Consider the following 19,725-nt stretch of genomic DNA (forward strand, 5'->3'; position numbering starts at 1 on the left):
GAAGGAGCCAGAGAGAATATTCATACTTAATTGGAACACTTTCATTGCCGGTGTTAGTTCCATTAACTTCAGTGGGCTTACATTTCATGGGGACTGTGACTGGGTGGGCTTACCCCGCACTGAGCTGGAAAGAGTTAAACCCACATGATGGATGGCAGAAGTTCTGCCCCCCAAACTGTGCTGGGCATGCTCCAACTGCTGCCCCAGTATAAAAGGGAGCAGCCCAGCTCATTCCACAGGGACCACTAAGGAGGAAGGATGCTTGGTGGGTGCTCCAAGCAGGGAGCCACTTCAGCCCCTAGCTGAGGGAACCAGAGGCCCTGGAAACCTGAATGAATGGAGACCTGCTGCCCATGGCCGACTGCCCAGAGTCAGACATCCAGGGAGCTACCAGCACCATGGAACCCAAAGGCCCCAACAAGGCCGAGACAACATCAGGAGGCATGGTAGGAAGTAGTCCAAGGAGATAGAGTGAATGATATCTCCTGCCTGAGATAGGTCAGCATGTTATGGTGGGATCCCCAATGACCAGGGTGATGACCACCCCCATGACAGACAGGACCCTGGACTGGGATGCAGTGGAGATGGGCTGGCCCATGTCCCCCTACCCTCCATACCACTCTCCTTGGGGTGACAACAACCCTTTGCCTGAGCTTCAGACTGCAGAGGTGTGCAAACCCTTGCTTAGCTACAGACTGTTTGCCAGCCCCACCCTGCCTGAGGGCCAGGACTACAGACTGTGTCTCTTGCCCAACTCTGCCTGAGGCCCTGGGCTATAGACTGCTTGTGGCCCCGCCCTGCTTGGGGGCTTGGGCTATATAGATCACTGGCTCTCTCTATCCTGACCCGAGGGCGGCTATTGACTCTCCCAGCTCTGACCCAAGGGCGGCTATTGACTCCGTCCACTAGACCTCACTGCCCTGACCTGAGGGCGGCTATTGACTCTGGCCATTAGGTCGCACCACCCCGGACTTAGGGGCAGCCACCCTGATTCAGACTTTCGAGTCATATGGCTGGGAGGTTGGGAACAGTCTGGAAAACTGTGCCCATAAGGATGCCCCACTACTCCCTTACTCCCAAACCTCCCCACCAGGGTTGATGGGGTGGGCTTACTACAGGGATTATGGAAAAATTGGATCTGTTCACAACAGAATTTTTTGGAAGTTTTAAAGCTAATTTCCAAATTTGATAACATCCATGCAAGTCATATTGCGAAGTTCAGTAATGCTGGGAGTGAAAAAACCATAATATATTGCCTCCACTATCTGCAGTGAGATTTTTGCAGCTGATTGGGAAGAAAGTTTTATCAGCAATGCAGGAGGAAATTCGCACTTCCAAGTATTACTCCCTTTCAGTTGACAGTACTCCTCATGTTTATCATGTTGTTCAGCTGGCATTCATTGCGCCTTTTGTTAATGAAAGTGCAAATGTTGAACATTTTCTGAAATTGGTGCCCATTTCCTGCCATTCTGGCAAAAATCTTGCAGAGAATGTACTGTTTACACGAAACAAACTTGATATTAATATTTTGGATTGCCATGGTCAGACCTATGTCACGGTGTTGCCAACATTTCAGGAAAATATGTCGGACTTCAGACACATATTAGACAAATAAATTCTTTAGCAGATTATGTCCCTTGTGCTGCACATTATCTGAATCTTGTCAGCAACCACAGTGTTCAGTGCTGCCTGCAAAGTACATATTTTGGCTTCTTCCAAATGACTCTGTGCCTCCTCTGCTGGCTCCATGTACTGTTGGAAAATTCTTACAGAGGGATTTAAAGAAAATGAAAACAATTGTATTTTGACTCTAAAATATTTGTCCCGCACCTCTTGGTTCTGCCACTCTGAATCCACAAAAGTCCTATGTCACAATTATGTAAACATACAAGAAGTTCTAAATAAAGTCAGTGAAGAAACCACTTCTGTTCGTGTAGCCTACTTGGGATTACACAAGCAGAAGCTCAGTTCCTGTGAAATTAGATGGGTCTTCTTGCACATTTCAAAGACCAGAGATCGACCTTGGTTCCTCTATCCAACTCCTGAAATCACTGGGTAACATTTTATTGCATCTGAAGGATCAGTTTGATGAAATGGAATTAACTTGCAAATCAACCGTATCTCAACCCTATTATAATAAAACTCATCGAGTCCCAAAACAAAGGGCAGATATGTGAATCCAATATACTTAATGTGGAGCTGCATGGACCAGAAAAAATTAGGAGAGACACATTTAACTTCGTAATTAACAGTTTGAAAGTTTCCCTACAAAATTGTCTGAAAGCACATATAAGGATTTTGACTTCTTAACCAACCTCAACAAGATGCCCCACAATGAAATTTATTCTGCAGCTGAAGCTTTCATTGCAAAATATCCATATGATCTAGAAGCAATTCTTGAAGATGAGTTTTAGTTTTGCACCTTTGCAAAAAAAACTCTCCAAGAAACCTATTAATGCAGCTAAAGACTCGCCACCTGGAATCCACTTTTCTAAATGTGGACACCGCTGTTCATATGTACCTCATGTTGCCAGTCACAAATGCTGAAACAGAACAGTCATTCTCCAGGATGAGCAGAACTGAAATCTCTGACCCTGTAATGATGGGAGAGTCCAGAATGAATGCCTTTGCCTTAATGTCCATTCAGAGTGACTTGAAACAAAGGCTGGACTACCGTGAAATAATCAAAGATTGTGCTATCCTCCAAGCTAGAAAACTGACTTATTGCCATGAACAGTAGACCCTCCAATGGTTCCCCTGAACCAATGCTGTTTCCATTTCACCACTAATGTGATCAGGACAGAATTCTTTTCAGAATCATTGCAGGGTGACACCTGTGTTCACCAGCAGGTCATTTTCCTAATATAGATAAGGATTTTAAAGAACTAAAAAATCCTTAGGAACAGGTTGCTAAAGGTAAGGATGGCTCTGTGGATGTGGGGAAGGCGGTGGATGTGATATACCTTGACTTTAGCAAAGCTTTTGATACGGTTTCTCACAGTATTCTTATCAGCAAGTTAAAGAAGTATGGGTTGGATGAATGGACTATAAAATGGATAGTGAACTGGCTAGAGCATAGGGCTCAACGAGTAGTGATCAATGGCTCCATGTCTAGCTGGCAACCGGTCACAAGTGGAGTTCCCCAGGGGTCGGTCCTGGGGCCGGTTTTGTTCAACATCTTTATTAATGATCTGGAGGATGGGGTAGATTGCACCCTCAGCAAGTTTGCGGACGACACTAAGCTGGGGGGAGTGGTAGATACCCTGCAAGGTAGGGATAGGATACAGAGTGACCTAAACAAACTGGAGGATTGGGCCAAAAGAAATCTAATGAGGTTCAACAAAGAAAAGTGCAGAGTCCTCCACTTAGGAAGAAAGAATTCTATGCACAGCTATAGACTGGGGACCGACGAGCTGGGCAGCAGCTCTGCAGAAAAGGACCTGGGGGTAACGGTGGATAAAAAGCTGGATATGAGTCAGCAGTGTGCCCTGGTTGGCAAGAAGGCCAATGGCATATTGGGCTGCATTAGGAGGGGCATTGCTAGCAGGTCACGGGAAGTGATTATTCCCCTCTATTCGGCATTGGTGAGGCCGCATTTAGAATATTGTGTCCAGTTTTGGGCCCCCCAATACAAAAAGGATGTGGACAAGTTGGAGAGAGTCCAGCGGAGGGCAACAAAAATGATTAGGGGGCTGGAGCACAGGACTTATGAGGAGAGGCTGAGGGAACTGGGCTTGTTTAGTCTGCAAAAGAGAAGAGTGAGGGGGGATTTGATAGCGGCCTTTAACTACCTGAAAGGGGGTTCTAGGGAGGATGGGGCTAAGCTGTTCTCGGTGGTGGCAGATGACAGAACAAGGAGCAACGGTCTCAAGTTGCAGGGAGGGAGGTCTAGGTTGGACATTAGGAAAAAGTTTTTTACTAGGAGGGTGGTGAAGCACTGGAATGGGTTACCTAGGGAGGTGGTGGAATCTCCATCCTTAGAGGTTTTTAAGCTGCGGCTTGACAAAGCCCTGGTTGGGATGATATAGCAGAGGTTAGTCCTGCTTTGAGCAGGGGGTTGGACTAGATGACCTCCTGAGGTCCCTTCCAACTCTAATATTCTATGATTCTATGATTCTATGATAATTAGTCTATATTTCCCAGATAGCCTCAATTGGAATTCCAGTTTCAGGCATAAATCTTACACAAAGGGCAAATTAACTAAATAGTGGTACAGGACAAACTGAAACAAGGCCACATCCAAGTTCTAATTAACATTATCTGATTGTTAATGTAAGAGCTACTATATTTATAGCACAGATGACAGCTTTAAGAGTTTTCTGGCAATACTACGTGTTGGCAAAATTTCAGACGTGATTGGGTCAGAAAACCAACTTTGTAAAGATGGCAGCTTCCCACTCGAGATCTGCTCCCTACCTTCTTATTATACAGACAGAATTACAACTTTATTGATTTTTACCTCTATAATCAGTTTGATTTTTACTTCTATTAGCACTGCACACCTGAAAATGCGCTGGAATCCCGTCTGGCTCCTGAAGCATTACAACAGATGCATTAACCAAATTACAGGTGCAGGATATTTTGTATTGGCAATGAAGCCTGAGAAAGAACCTACCTTGCCAGAGGACATCTCTTAACTCTTCACCTGAGCAGATTTGATATAGAGTCACAAAGTGACAGTAAACCTGACATTCCATGATGCCATTTTTCCAGTCACTTTCAGAATGCACTCTGATGCCATTATTACACACCTTCACTCACAGAAACAGAGGTTTTATATCTCTGGACTTGTCTAGATTGGGTAAAATTAGCACTAATGTAACCACATTGATGTAGACATAACACACTGAGGAAAAATGAGACTTGCATTGGTGTGATTTACTGGGATAAATTACAAGTAGTGCAAGCCCCAATTTACTCCTCAAGACCTCAGTCTTGACTCTGGTACAGTCTGGCTTATATAGAGAGAGATGCTCACCCAAAAAGTGTGTACTTTTGTTGGTATCCGTCCCTGCAAAAGCTACTGTGATTTCAGGGGGAATTAAGTACTTGCCAACAACCACAGAATGCCCTTCTCAAAGCAAAGTACATGGTCCTATTCATTCCATCCACTACAAATGACAACTGAATTCATGGGTATGACATGCTTTCTCAACTCAAGGGAAGGTTCTCCAGTGTCAGACTGTCAAACAGCTGGGAAGGAATTTTTGGATCGTTTTTATGTAATCATGGATTAGTTATTGGCCTGTCTATATTCCAGAAGTCTGACCACAAGAAGGAGATAAAGGCCGTAAAATTCCCCCCAAATCAGCAGTCAGTGGGTATATCACCCAAACACAAGCAATCAGGGAGGACAGATAGTGTGTCTATCACAAATACAACCAGGCGGTTTTTCCATTCTCTCTCTTACACACACACACACACACACACACACACACACAAAATATACTGGAAGAAGCAATAGAGCATTTGGCAAAATAATACAGCATTATGGAAAAGAGCTACACTGTTTTCTCACTTTTCCTCCTCTATGATTGTGCAGAAAAGATGGATTCTGCTCGATTGCACCACTTTCTATCCTCTGAAAGACACATATACAGAGCACTCAGCATTACTTCATCTATGCTATGTGATCATGTTTTGAATGCCCCTACCAAAACACACATGCACCCTGGGGTCTGGTTAAGAGTGAATAATAAAACTCAACTTTTCAGTAATTTAGCTTTTTGCCTTTAATAATATAATTTCCTCATAGTCATAGTCTGAGTTTACTGACTTGTGTCACTTTGAGCCAGACCTCTCCAAATATATTTCAGTACATTTTTCAGGGACAGCGACAGGAATTCCCTGTATATTTACTTAGGAATTTATGTTGGTGTCCATCATCGATTGTGTGTCCATAAAATCAATCATTAACAAAAAAGCAAGCTAAGCCATTCAACCTAAAATGTTCAACAACAGGACCTGCTGACCCCCTGAATAAGAGGATTAGCTTCCATTCAATTTGGCCATAAAACAGATAAAAGCTTGACAAAACAGATAAATCTTCCCTTGTGCCCTGAAGCTCAACACACCCAGGGTCTGGCACATTCCAAGGAGTGGGCTTTCTACTTATGCAGCAGGAGAATGCCCTGCAATGAGCCCCAATGAGTTTTACCCTACTGAGAACAAGAGTGACCTAAGAGGACATAATTCCCTGGACAGTAAATGCGGAGAAAGACACTCTCATAGAATTGGTCACAAACCACTCAGGGCTTTGTAGATCATAATCAACTATCTAAAACACAATTTGAAATTGTGTATATATGTGTAGCCAATGCAAAGTACAAATATTGCATGGCATTACATTTTGTACTAGCACAAGCTTCCAGCTGTTTTCTGTGGGTAGGCCCAAGCTGGCAGCGTTGCAGCAATTTAGCCTTGAGTTACAAGAGCATAGATCGACGTGGCAAGGTCTCTGTTAGAAAGGAATGGTTAATACTTCTGAATCAAACAAGTAGAAAGATGCACTGCATGACACAGCTGTCTGGTAAGAATCTAGGAGCAGGAATGAATCCAAAATTATCCTGATACCATAAACTACATTGACAGATGGTATGCCTTCATTGAAGTGGTATACCTGACATCCACATACTTCCGTCTTCTCAATATCTGAGCATCTCAAAACCCTTGTTCCGTCTTTTAGCTATTCTAAGTAGGAAGTAACTTTCTTCTTATTTGGTTTGAACCTAAGCTAGTTTGCTCCCATCTTCCATCCTGACTTCTGCTAGACACGGGGAAGAGCACAAGAACTGTGATATGCATAAGTTATAATTCTGACACATTTATATACTGGTGACAGGGCAGGCCAAATCATGTCAATGTCTCATCTAGCATCTATTTGTATTCATTTAGTAGAGGGTGATGACAAACTGGAATTCTATAGAAGCCTGAATGTGAAAGCCCTCAATGAGAGAGTAAATACACAATACCACACACTTTGGCATGTGTGCAGGAAGGAACATAACTAGTGAAAGGGCTTCCCCAACCACTCACACCACACTCTGTTGGCAAACATACAAAACCTCATTAATTTTGTGGCCAGTTCCCCAGTCCTTACACTTTGCTCTAAAATAAATCACTCATTTGTTTTATTTAAATCTAGTTTTTGCAGGAAAGCTTTCAAAGCTCAAAATGTATAGTCTGTAAAAGCATCCACTAAAGGAAAATGTAATCATGTAAATAGTAATAGCAGCAAGATATGATATAGGAGGTGAACTTCTTTACCACAGAGAAAACAAGGAAACATCTAAGGCCATGATATAAATGAAAGGCAAGAAATCAGACTGTTTCACCCAGAGGGTCGCTGGAACTTGAGATAGTTTGCCAAAAGAAACAGAGGGAGAGGCTAGCATTACAGAATTTAAAGATAGCCTGAATATTCATTTGAAGATATACAACGTATCTTGGCAAGACAAGGGATGGACCATGGGGCTATAGTTCTCTCCCTACATAACTTTTATGTTTCTCTACAGTTAGTAATACGCATTCCTAATTTACTCAAGGTCCCAATGGGATATTTTTCCATATCCCCCAAGCTTTAATCAGCTTAATATATCTCTCTCTCTCGTTTTCATCGTCAGATTCTGTTTTCACTTTAAAATGTGTTTAAATACCAACAAATTATTATGCACGATTTACAAAATGGACTGGAAAAAATAAACAAGATTAATCAGTTCAGGTAAAAAAGGATCCTGCCTGCACTGATATGGAGCTTACAAGACGCACTTTATTCTCTCATTCCTAAGTACATTCTCAGAGATTTGTATACTCTAATGGGGGAAAGAAAAATCTTAGACTCTATTCAATTTTATTCAGGCTTGATAAATCAAAATTTAACAATGTATCCTTATAACTCTACACGATGTGCTTTTAAAATACAAACATTAAAAATATCTCATTTCCACGCATTGAGAAATAATACATGCCAGCGTTTGTGTGCTTTGCAAGAATACAGCACACTTTCATAAATGTAGACAATCAGGCCAAAATTTCCAAACTTGGGTGCCAGAAGTTAGGTGCCTAAATCCATAGTTAGACATTTACTCAAGTGCTTAATTTCAGAAGTGCTAATCGACTGCCACTAAAGTCAATATTGATGACAGTTTGTATTAACTGCAAGTTGATCAGTAAAATTATACTGGATTTACATAGGCATAACAGATATCTAAATCAGTCCTACAGAGTGTATAATCAGGTATGAGGTTTACAAAATTCAGGTACCTGACGTTATGTACCTGAATCCATATTTAGGCACCAATTGAAGCTGCCTACTTTTCAGAGATAGTGAAATCAACAGAGCTAATCTAGTTTTACATCAAAGTAACTAACATCTTAATCAGTCTTGGACACTACAAAGTTAGCACATTCCAAAACAAACAAAGCAACATACAAAATAATCTTTAAGAATAAACAAATCAAGTGGGTCATGAAGTGTCAGATAGCATAGGCTCCTGGTATTACTTTTAAGGTAGTGCTCAGACAACAGTTACAAAAATGGAAAGATACACTTTTGAAGCAACGCCAAACTCCATTTTGCGTACTTACAATGGGCACCTCCACTTCTCATTCAGCTGAAGGCAATAAATACAAAAATAAACTGAAAAAAAAAAAACCTCAACCTAATTCACCTTGCAGTACTGTACAATTGTAAGAGGCAATCTATAAAGCACTGTTTTAGTATCCTGTTTCACATGAGAACTTTCTAACACCCTCTTTTTGACTTAGTACAAAATATATGCAGGAAATCCTTCTAACTGTGTATGGTCGATAAAGTTTTACATAGCAATCGTTTCTAAGGAAAACATTTCTTATTTTTCTTTTTTAAACCACTTGATCCCAATAAGGCCCAGGCTCTTCCCCAAGGGAGTTTTCAGAGGTGACACTCCCTTAGAGCTAGTGAACACTAACAACATGGATCTGTCAGCCAGACTTTGCAATAGAAAGGCTTTTAGATTCCTTTGGTGAGGAATACATTACGTGCGTACCTTCCGTCGTCCCTGGATAAATGAAGTACTTTCTTTATTTCCATTTGTTACGGGGTAAGCCCTCCCCATCACACCATTCTTGTATCCTTAAATACCTTTAGAAAATGATGAACCACAAGAAACATGAATTCTGAATGTATCTCATTCACCCATTAAAAGTTCAGCTGGGCTATCTCTATGGAAACAGGTATTTAATTCAAACACAAGAAGAGAACTGTATTTCCATGGAGGACACTAAGCAATGAATAACAGCCAGAGGTATGTTAGTAGTCAAAACTGAGGAACCACAAACTGTGAAGTTAAAGTCTTCAAGAGACTTAGCTAAGCATATCAGATAGAATTGCTTTGTTTCTTAAGGAGATAATCTCAGGCCTCTTTTAATTCAAAATTAAGATTCTGTATAAATAAGCTTTTTCACGAGGTGCAACAAATAGAAATGTATCCTGATTTTTTATAAGTTCCAATAGAAATATATATATATGCAAATATCTCCCAGCAGTCTTAGCAACACTTGCATTGCAGTATTGTGCTAATAAAACATGAGACAAGGGACTTGTCTACACTTACAGCACTGCAACAGTGAGCTACACCGCTGTAGTGCTTAGGGAAGATGCTACCTACACCAATGGGAGAAAGCGTAGGTTCTCCACCTCTCCAAGATGCGGTCGCAATATCGAGAGGAGAATCCTTCCCATCGACACAGCGCTGTCTATACTGGGGATTGGGTCAGTATAACTACGTCACTTAGGGGTGTGGAAAATCCACATCTCTGAGTGACGTAGTTATGCCGACATAAATTTGCAGTGCAGACCAGGGCATAGAAAGTGAAACTAACCAGCAACTAACAACAAAGAAAAATGGCACTGACTATCTAAATACTTCTATGGCCCTGATCGTCATCCGAGTGCATAGCTTCATTTTCCAAGCTGAAAGAAATGCAAAAACTAAACAACAAAAAGGTTGCAGCTCACACCTGGCGACTACTACCATCATCAAATCTCAGCAGCCTGCAGAGCGGGGCAGAAATTGAAGAAACTCTATCATCTATCGCTAGGATTCCTGGGCTGGCACTGCTGATCCAGATACAGATTTAGAAAGTTGCCTTGAGTTCCAGAGGAAAAAAAACTGAAAGACAGGACCATCAGATGATCAGGCTACATCTATGCTAGAAGCACTACAGCTGCACTGAGGCAGGTGCACAGCTGTAGCACTTCTGGTGAAGGCACTCTAAGGCTCTGACATCAGCTTAATTACTCCACCGTCCATGAGAGGTGGTAGCTATATGGGCAGGAGATGCTCTCTCTGATAAACACCAACCCCACAGAGTCTATTATTTTTATTTCTGTCAGATCACCTCGGTACCTGAGCACCTCCCAAGCCCTAATGAGTTAATCTACAAGACAGCTCCCTGAGGCAGGGAAATATTTTCACAGGAAAACTGAGGCACAGACTGGTGAAGCGAGAAGTGTATGGAATAGAACCCTGAGCTCTCAATGCCCTAACCTGTGCAGCATCTACAAGGCTAACTTTCCTTCCAGCACTAAGCTGTTACTGAACAGACTGTGTAAGAATCTGCCACTAGCACAGGCTTCCACAACACTATGCTTTAAAGTTCATTCACAGAGCACTGCATGAGGTGTTAATGCAGATTGGCCAAATCTCCTATGAGAGATGAACTATACTGACTTTACCTTATTTTACCAAAGTCCTGGAAGGTGGCATTAAAATTAGAACCCCTGTGCCTATTTGAATTAATATCCTCAAACTCAGCTCGGAAACCAATTTATTAAGCAATACCTCCGTAAAGACTATTTTTCAACCCCAAAGATTATAAATCCCACTTCAGTGATAAATTACCCAATAAAAGGGCAAGAGAAAAAAAAATTGAGTTTTGCCTCACGCTATCTTTACTACCAAAAGGTACAAAATTCATGCACATGAGCATGTGCAGAGCCAAAACTACTTAATATTTGTACCATGCTCTAAAAACGCTAATTAAGTCATCTGAACTGAATTGTACTTTCACTCCCTGCAACTTTCTCAGAGCTTGTGACACGCACAAGATTTTATTTTCCTCTCAACAGAGGACGTCTCTCCATCTTTCAACCTGGCTTCTCAATGGTCAGAATCACTGCTACTTTCCATGGTTGATGAAAGATGAAAAGACCCACTTCAGTGTCCATGAATACCATTCTTAGCTTGACCCAGGGTTCATTGTTGAGTGGCAGAAAGTGCTCATTTCCTCACTTTATGTATTTTCTTTTTTTAAAGCTTAGAGAAAAGCCGTTTCCCAAATTCTTACGATTTTGTAATGTGAATCACTGCTGTCAATGGGAATTTTGCCCAAGCAAAGAATGCAAGATTGGGCTCAATAATAATCTCAAATCACGATCTTTTTTTCCTCCAGAAAATAAACAACCCACACTTTTGCAGACAATAAGATTTATTAATGAATAAGAACTAGAAGTTCAGGCCCAGAAATGGAAACATTATTGGAGGAATTGAAATAATTACTACTATCTTTCGAAAAAAAGAAGGAGGTTCAAAGTCATCATTCCAATAAGATAAATGACACTTGCGACTTACTGGCCACTGCTGGAGAGGACCAAGGACTGCCCGAGTAGCGGTCCTGGGCCTGGCCCCAGGGATTGCCGGGGAAGCAGTGGTCCCAAAGGCAGCCTGAGCAGTGGCCCCCAGGGCAGCAGCAAACAGCCAGGGCCAGTCAGCCCCCACCGCTGGAGCAGTGGCCAGCTGTCAGCCCCTGGGGTCCCCCGGAGCAGCAGGACCACTGGGAGCAGCTAAGATTTAGTCAGGGGTATTATAGTAAAAGTTATGGACAGGTTACGGGACGTGAATTTTTGTTTATTGCCCATGACCTGTCCATGACTTTTACTAAAAATACCCAAGACTAAATCTTAGCCTTAACTATAACCATTGAAATAAATGGGACATGTTTGTAGCACACAATTCTATTGTTTCAATCTGTGAATGGCTACAAACTCAAGACATCAGATAATGTACCTTCAAACCAGAAGCATAAGGAACTGTTTAAAAAATAAGTCTAGGATTCTGAAAAAACAAATTTACAGGAATACTTTAAATACTTAGATTTTCCTCACTCATGGATTTTTATTGCCCTCTCTCTTACTTTTATAGGACACTACTAACTTTACTACTACTACTACTACTAACTTAAATATCACATTTCTGAATGAACCTTTTTAATGTGAAGGTGTCACATTAGTAGTGTGACCAGATGTTTGGGTCTTTGTCTTATACAGAAACCTATTACTCCCCCACCCATCCCAGTTTTTCAGACTTGCTATCTGGTCACCCTACCGTAGAGTGTCAATTGACCAAAGACTGGGCCAGAAAGAAGAACACGTCCCTGAATATTGCTGGAAAAAACCTTCTGTTCTCAAAAAATGCAATGAAATACCATTGCCTGAATTAGGGTTGAGCTGGAGTCAGGATCAGGTGAGAGAGGCTAAATGTAGTCCATAACTAGACCACTAGACTTTCCCTTTTCCTCAGAGAGACCCAAATGCTCACACTCTCTCTCTGTGAGTAGTCAAACAGATTAGGGAATCCCCTTGTCTTCCTGGCTAGAGATAGTCCCACATCTTTGAACAGTGGGACTTTTGCTGGTCAAGACAGTCACCTCCAAGGCCTGCCTTCCCCTTTTGTCTCTTGTTCCCTCCTGATAACTGCAGAGGCAATTTCTTGGTCAGTGCAGCCTCTTCTTCCAGGCTGGATACTTCTGGCAGATGTTCCAGGACAGAGCTGATTTAAGTCACTATCTCCATGTCAGACCTTGGCCCATTGGAGGGGTTTGTCGGACTACAAGAATGATTGTCTTCCATAGAATGATAGCCAGTTATCGCTGGGGGAGCCTCAGATGGCTAATGAGACCAAACCAGGATCCACAGATCACAATTGGGGCAGACATTTCCCAGTAGAAGGGGCTGATTTGGATTGTTGAGTCTGACTGCAGGGTGTTCTTTCCTCCTTTCCCATTTCCTGTTGTCACTGTTGGATTTCAAAATACTGGGGTCCTTGCCACAAGGTCCTTTTCCATTTTGGTCTGTCAAAGGCTTGGGTTTCCCATGAGTTTTTGTCAATATTGCACTTCTTCAAGTTGGCTTTAAGGGTGTCTTTGAAGAGCTTTTTTTGCCCACCCTCATCTGTTGGCCATGGCTCGGTTGTGAGAACACGACCTGCTTCTGGAGTCAATTTTCTGGCATTCAAAGAACATGACCAGTCCAATAGTTGTGGTGGTGAATGATCATGGCTTCAGTGTGGGAGGTTTTGGCTTGGCACAGAACACTGATGTTGGTGCATCGGTCATCCCATTTGATTCGGAAGATGACTAAATATTATAATGCTGCTTACTAAGTATTTAAAATTAAAAAACATGGAGCTGTAGCATTTTTTAAATTGCGACTATGATTTCAAAAGTTATTATTAATTTACAGAGGCCTCCCATCCCAAATGAGAGAGGTGACAATCCCCCTTTATTCAGCTCTGGTGAAACAGCACCTGGAACACTGTATTCAGACCCCCTCAAAACGAGAAAGAAATTATTAAATCAGAGGGGATTCAGCAGAGAATAACAAAGATGATTAATGGACTAGTGGGACTGACTTGGGAGGAAAGATTAAAGCATACTACTTTTAGATGGCAACTGGCAAGGTGAAATAACCAACTTCAAGTATTTACAATACTGCTAGGATGTAAAAATCAGCTAGGGAGAACAATTATTTGGGGTGATCCAAATTATATAGTTAGGAGATAATAATGGAAAGTTAAAACAAGAAAACAGGCTAAGTGTTAGAACAATTAGAAGAAAAACCAGTCTGACTGAAACATGAACATTTCCTATTAGTTGATTTTTAAAACATGGATTTCAAAACTGAAAGATGTTCCAACCATTTTAAAGGAATAAACTGTTAGCCAGTTGAAGTGTTTTTTTGGTTATAAAGCCCCCACATTTAATTCAAAGCATAGCTTTGAAATAAAAGACCTGGCAATCTTGGTCCCACTGAAGTCAATAGCAAAATTCCCATTGACTTGAACAGAAGTAGGATAAAACCCAATGGCAGTCATGTCGAGGAAATTCACTTGCCACATTATAATATTAGTTTTGGCTAAACAATAGTTACATCTGATTCTTTATGGATTACAGTACTTAGGTTACACTTATACATAGCACATGCTTAGAAATATATCAAACTTCATGAGTCACAATGGTATTCTATGTTATTTTATTCCCTTTTATTTTTAAAGAATTACATATAAGTAAACAGTCCTAATAAAAACCAGAAATAATATTGTTATATAATCCAATAATCAAATATTTGTGGTTAAATAATACAGTAACCGTACAATTATTATTTCACACAATCATCAAGATAATCCAAGAACTTGCTTTTTTATTTAGTCCACCCAACCACTGTTTATTTAACAATTATTGTTCATTGTCTTAACTAATGTTAAGCCCCTGAAGTCAACTACTATTCACAGGCTTAATGTTAAGCACATGCGTACGTGCTTTGCTTTTTTTCTCCTCCATTGCATTTTTCATGCAGACAATATAGTTCAATTAAATTTTAGTTCTTTAAAAAGAAAATTAGACTAATTTATTGGTGTTAAATTTATTTTTAAAAGTACATTTTCTCCTCTACTATGATGCAGAATAATTCAAACAAAACAGCACAACTTCAACAGCTGTTGTTCTAGCCCCTTTTCTGATGTGACTGACCATGGAGCCCGCTTCTTTGCAGGACAGCTGACCTGAACTTTATGCCAGCTGACTGCTGCCACGAAGAAAGACTAGTGGTGAACCAAGAGAAACAATAACATGGTTGTAGCTGATGGGCTTACAAACATGATCACACAAAACAATAAAAGTTGCACGGCGATAGGATAGCATGTGACAAATTTTACGTATGTAGTGTTGTTGTAGCTGTGTTGGTCCCAGGATATTAGAGAATCATGGTGGGTGAGTTAATATCTTTTCTTTTATTCAGAAGTTGGCCCAGTACAAGATATCACCTCACCCACCTAGTCTCTATAAATTTTGTGTGTCTATTTGAGAAACTTCTCCAAATATTAGTGAAGCAATTGTCCTACTAAACAATAGGCTCCTATGCATATCATGGTAGACAGATATATTCGATTATCTCAATCAAAGATAGAAAAGCAAAGAAAATAGTGGAATAACAGATTTTTCAAAGGGGCTGCTCATTTACTGACAGTAACAAATAGTTCAGTGGATTTATTACCATTACTAATGTATAATACAGTGGGCTGGTTGCCTCTGTATGGATATTTTTAATCTATCACAGCTTTTAGAATCTTCTTCATTGCTTCATTAGCTAAGTCTACTAAGTGCTACCTGTGGTGGAGTACTACTGTGATTGAGTGGGTATGAAAATATTTTCAGAGCCCCACACTCAATATAAAAATACATAAGTGAAGAAAGTTGCAAAAACTATTTCACTCATGAATGTTTACATTAAAAGTTTAACAAGGGTGCAACAAAAAAGTTGTATAATGACAAATGCTGAAATAATGTGGGGGATGAGTCCTAGTGGTTTAAGGTGCCACAAGCTGTCTCATGATTGGACATCAGATTACATGAAAGAGGGTGTCCCTAGTTTTCCTAGCAGCTGAATTCCAGCACTGATAAAAGTTACAGGCCAAATGCTGCTGTCACTTATACATATGGCCGTACTTGAATCCTGGGGTGATTGTCAAATAATTGCAGCGGAGTTCCAGATAAGACATGCAAAATTGCGGTAATAATGGACCTTTATTAATTGCGGTAATTTGGAAAAGCCAGAGAAGACCTATCTGTTTAAGAAAAGAATATAAAACACTCAAATATTATGTTATGCCAAGCAATTTTTTTTATACCCAGACATTTTGCTACAACTATATTACAGTCATTAATGCATGGGGCTGACAGTAGAAGCCCCACAGATGGTGGGCCTCCCACTTTTTAGCCAGGGGTGGCTGGTGGCCAGGGCTCCTGCTGTCAGCCGCCTGGCTGTCAAAACTGCGGTGAAAGCCTAATAATGCAAATTAAGTAGGGCCTCACCTACACATGATTTAAGTAGGGCCTTACTTATACATGATTTACATCCATGTAACTCTACTGACTGCAATAGAATTATTCCTGTTTTACACCAGTCTAATTGTGAGCATGTTCTTAATCATTCTAACTTTTGCATATGGCTTCAGGCAATACACAAAGAGTGGAGGCAGTTCCTTTTTTTTACTCAAACAACAGAGAAAATGCTCCTAATAAGGCTAATAAAAAGGCAGTGGTTTCTCAAGAGCTCAGCTCTTTTGAAGTAAATGATACAATGTGGTCTTATCGCAGGAGCAGCAAAGGAATCAGTAACTGAAAAAGGCTTCAAGTATTGATGACTCATTCTTCCATGTCATTTGTTGAAAAAGGGACAAAATGTCAATGTAATTGTGACGAGGAGCCTCATCACTTCTTTAAAGTACATTATACAAGAAACAGCCCCGTTCTAAAAGTTGCCTTACAAAACGAAATGAACTGCGTGTGCGTATTGTAAGAGGGCTAGCTTGTGACACCGACAAGAACAGCCAACAACCTCTTTATGTCAACTTCTTAAAACTTTCTTGTTACTTTTTTAACATAACCACATCTCTTCCCTCCGAAAAACCCCCGAGTTATCCCTCCCAGCGAGAAGAATCCCCAGTGTTTTCATCTGTTCAGGTCTTCTATTGCACCCCAGCATCACAGTTTCTGAAGTGCCTGCTCTGGCCCAGCGCCTTTCCATAATTCTCACGACCAGATCCCTTGGCAAGTCCTGCTTGCTGCTCTCCTTTCTACCGAGGAGGTGCATCCTCCCTGCCCTGCACTTTATTCTTGGCAGACGCAAGAGCTGACAAACTCCAGACAGTGCCGACCTGTCACGGGGGGGGGGTGGGGGGAGGAGGGACCGATGAAACCGGGAGGGATCCCACGGAATCCCGCACCCAGGCGCAACGACCCCACCCCTCTCCCCCTCTGTAAGCGCCTGGGTATGAAAAGAAACGCCTTAAAACACGCCCTGCCTAGCCACTGCCCCAGCAAACGCGGGCCCTACTTCGTTACCCCGCCCGGCTCGTCCAGAGGAGCCGCCGCAGTTTTGCTCCTGTTCTTCCAGCCCGCTTGGCCAGCGGACCGAGGAGGACAGGACAGGGGCCGGTCCCACCCTCCCCAGGGGAGCAGCCTCCGCTCCGCGGGCTCGCCCCCGTTGCTCCGCTCTGGCTCCGGATTCCGCCCGTCACAGCAGCCGCGGCCCCGTGGGCAAGTCGGGCGGGGGACGCGCTGCCTGCCCGGCGGAGAGAGCCCCGGGGAGGCAGCGCCCGCTCACTCGCCGAGCTACTGCGCGGGGAGAGTCGCCGCCTGCCACCCGCGTGTCGTCCCCGCAGCTGGGCCGGGCGCGATGCTCCTGGCCCCCGCCCCGGAGCCGCCCGGGACTCTGCAGCCCGGGCGGCTCCCCTGCCTTTCCGCGCACCGGCTCTGGGTAACCCCCGGGCCAGCCCCCGGCGCCGCCACTCACCGCGTAGTGAAGCGCCGGCTTCTCGTTAAACACCGACTCCCCCATGGCCCGTCACCTGGCCCTCGCCGCTCCTTCACCGCGCCCCGGCCGCCGCAGCCCCCGCGGGCTCCAGCCCCGCCGCCTCCGGCCCCATCCTTCAGAGCCGCCGGCTGCAACTTCTTGCCGCTGCTTCTCGCCAGCCCCTCCTCCGGCCAGCGCCGCGCAGCCCCCGGAGGAGGAGGAGGAGGTGCCGCCGCGGCTGTCCCAGCGCAGCTGGCTGCAGGAGGGCGGGTTTTGCAAGAAAGCCGCTCCTCTGCCCCGGCCGATGCTCGCTCCGCCGCCTGGGCGGGGCGCACCTGCACCTGAGCGGGAGCAGGACGCAACTGCAAGACACAGTCACACTCGTCCCAGACTCAGCAGGGAGCCCGGGCCCCCCAGCCCAGGGGAGCACAGCAAGCCACGGTGCAAGGAGTGCCCGAGAGGGAGTCCTCAGCCTGCAGCCCCAGCTGGCGTTCCCAGCCTCTTCCCCACTTTCCCCCTGCACGAAGGCTCAGTCCCAGCCGCTCCTACTACTTTGGGAGAGGGCACGGAACGGGGAAAGAGGCCTCCTTGCTACAGAAGGGCGAGTGTGCGTCTGAAAGGAGAGATGGAGCGAGCATGAGCAAGGGGTTGGCATTCAGACCCAAGAGAAGGCACATTCGAGGGGGAAAACCAGGCAGGTGAGCCCCAACTCAGACAGTTCCCAGCCAGACACCAAAAGCATCTGCTTCCAGTTCAACTTGCATTTGCATTAGGGTATTAATTTTGCTGGCATCAGTGCCATACACAGCATAGTAGCGTAAGGACCAGCTCTGTACCCAGACGCTTGCAGCATCTGCTCCCTTGCCACCTCTGTTACCCTCAGGAGACTGATATCACCTAAGGGAGACGGTAGAAGTTTTCATTACCAGTACTCAGACCACAAACACAGAGCATGCAATCCCTCACCCGCGGTTATTCCCAAGTCCCTCAACTGCAGTTTCCCTAACATGCCAGTGGTTTGGGTGGTTATTTTGCGATCCGGAAAGAAAGTCCCTGATTACAGCTTTCTGAACAGACCAATGTTCCTAAAGATGTGTGTGCCATGCACGTTCCTGACCATCCCACACTGATGTCGATTAAATAGCCCTTGTGATCCCCCAGCTCTGCCAACATCATAGAAAAGTATCCCTTGCAGCATAAGCACTCTTTGGCAAGGTGGTCTGGGGCCAAGATAGGGATATGCATGTCATCTATCACCCCACCGCAGTTAGGGAACCCCATTGCAGCAAAACCACCCACTATGTCCTGAACATTGCCCAGAGTCACTTTTTAGCAGAACTCACTTAATGGCCCTTAATTAGATCACAACAGCTCCCACCACGGATTTACCAACTCCAAATTTATTCCCTATTGACTGAGAGCAGTCTGGCATTGCAAACTTGCACAGAGTGATCGCCCCTCGCTTCTCCACTGTCAGAGCAGGTCTCACGTTAGAGCTGCTGCGCTTCAGGGCTGGGGAAAGCTCCGCCCAATGTTCCTGGAAAGTGACCGTTGACATTCGAAAGTTCTGCAGCCACTGCTCCCCATATCTACACAATGATGTGATCCCACCAGTCAGTGCTTGTTTCCAGGGCCCAGACACGATGCTCCACCGTGTTCACCTGCTGCACAACTGCCAGCAGCAATCGGGAATTGTTTCGCTCTGTGGCTTGCAGCAGGACTGCTTAAAGGACATTGCAATATTTCACATGGCAGCTCCTGTCTCGGCTCTGGAAATACTGCAGGATAAGGTGTAAGGTGTTTGTGATGCTCACAAGAGTGAACAGCTGAATGGGCTCCATGCTTCTCAGGCTGTGGCAGACACGGAGCTAAACCAGGCTTTCAAAAAAAGACGTGAAAAAGTATGAGTTGATTGCCATTGATATCAGAGTACAGAGGGATGGAGGCAGGAAACTGCATCATAGGACGTCGAAGCCATGTCCCATTTCACCTTGCAACAATGTTTTAGTCCCGTGAGGCATTGCAAGCCATTCCCAGACCCACCTGCGGCTAGTTGCACAGTGGAATAGCTACCCATGGTGCACTGCTCTCTGCATCGATGCAAGCACTGCTAG

General features: G+C 43.7%; 1 protein-coding gene across 1 annotated transcript in view; it reads right to left on the reverse strand.

Annotated features, from left to right (window-relative positions):
* LOC137156293 (rho GTPase-activating protein 6-like) overlaps positions 1 to 17,797 on the reverse strand; it is a 255,156-nt gene extending 237,359 nt beyond the window's left edge. The window contains exon 1 of the mRNA XM_067553019.1: positions 17,612 to 17,797. Within this exon, the coding sequence (XP_067409120.1) occupies positions 17,612 to 17,656 (45 nt within the window). The 5' untranslated portion in view covers positions 17,657 to 17,797. The remainder of the gene's footprint in view (positions 1 to 17,611) is intronic.
* Between the last annotated feature and the right edge of the window lie 1,928 nt (positions 17,798 to 19,725).

Source organism: Emydura macquarii, unplaced genomic scaffold (genome assembly GCF_026122565.2).
Source record: "Emydura macquarii macquarii isolate MOO-44397 ecotype Brisbane River unplaced genomic scaffold, CSIRO-AGI_Emac_v2 contig_1424, whole genome shotgun sequence".
In the NCBI taxonomy this organism is placed as follows: Eukaryota; Metazoa; Chordata; order Testudines; family Chelidae; genus Emydura; species Emydura macquarii.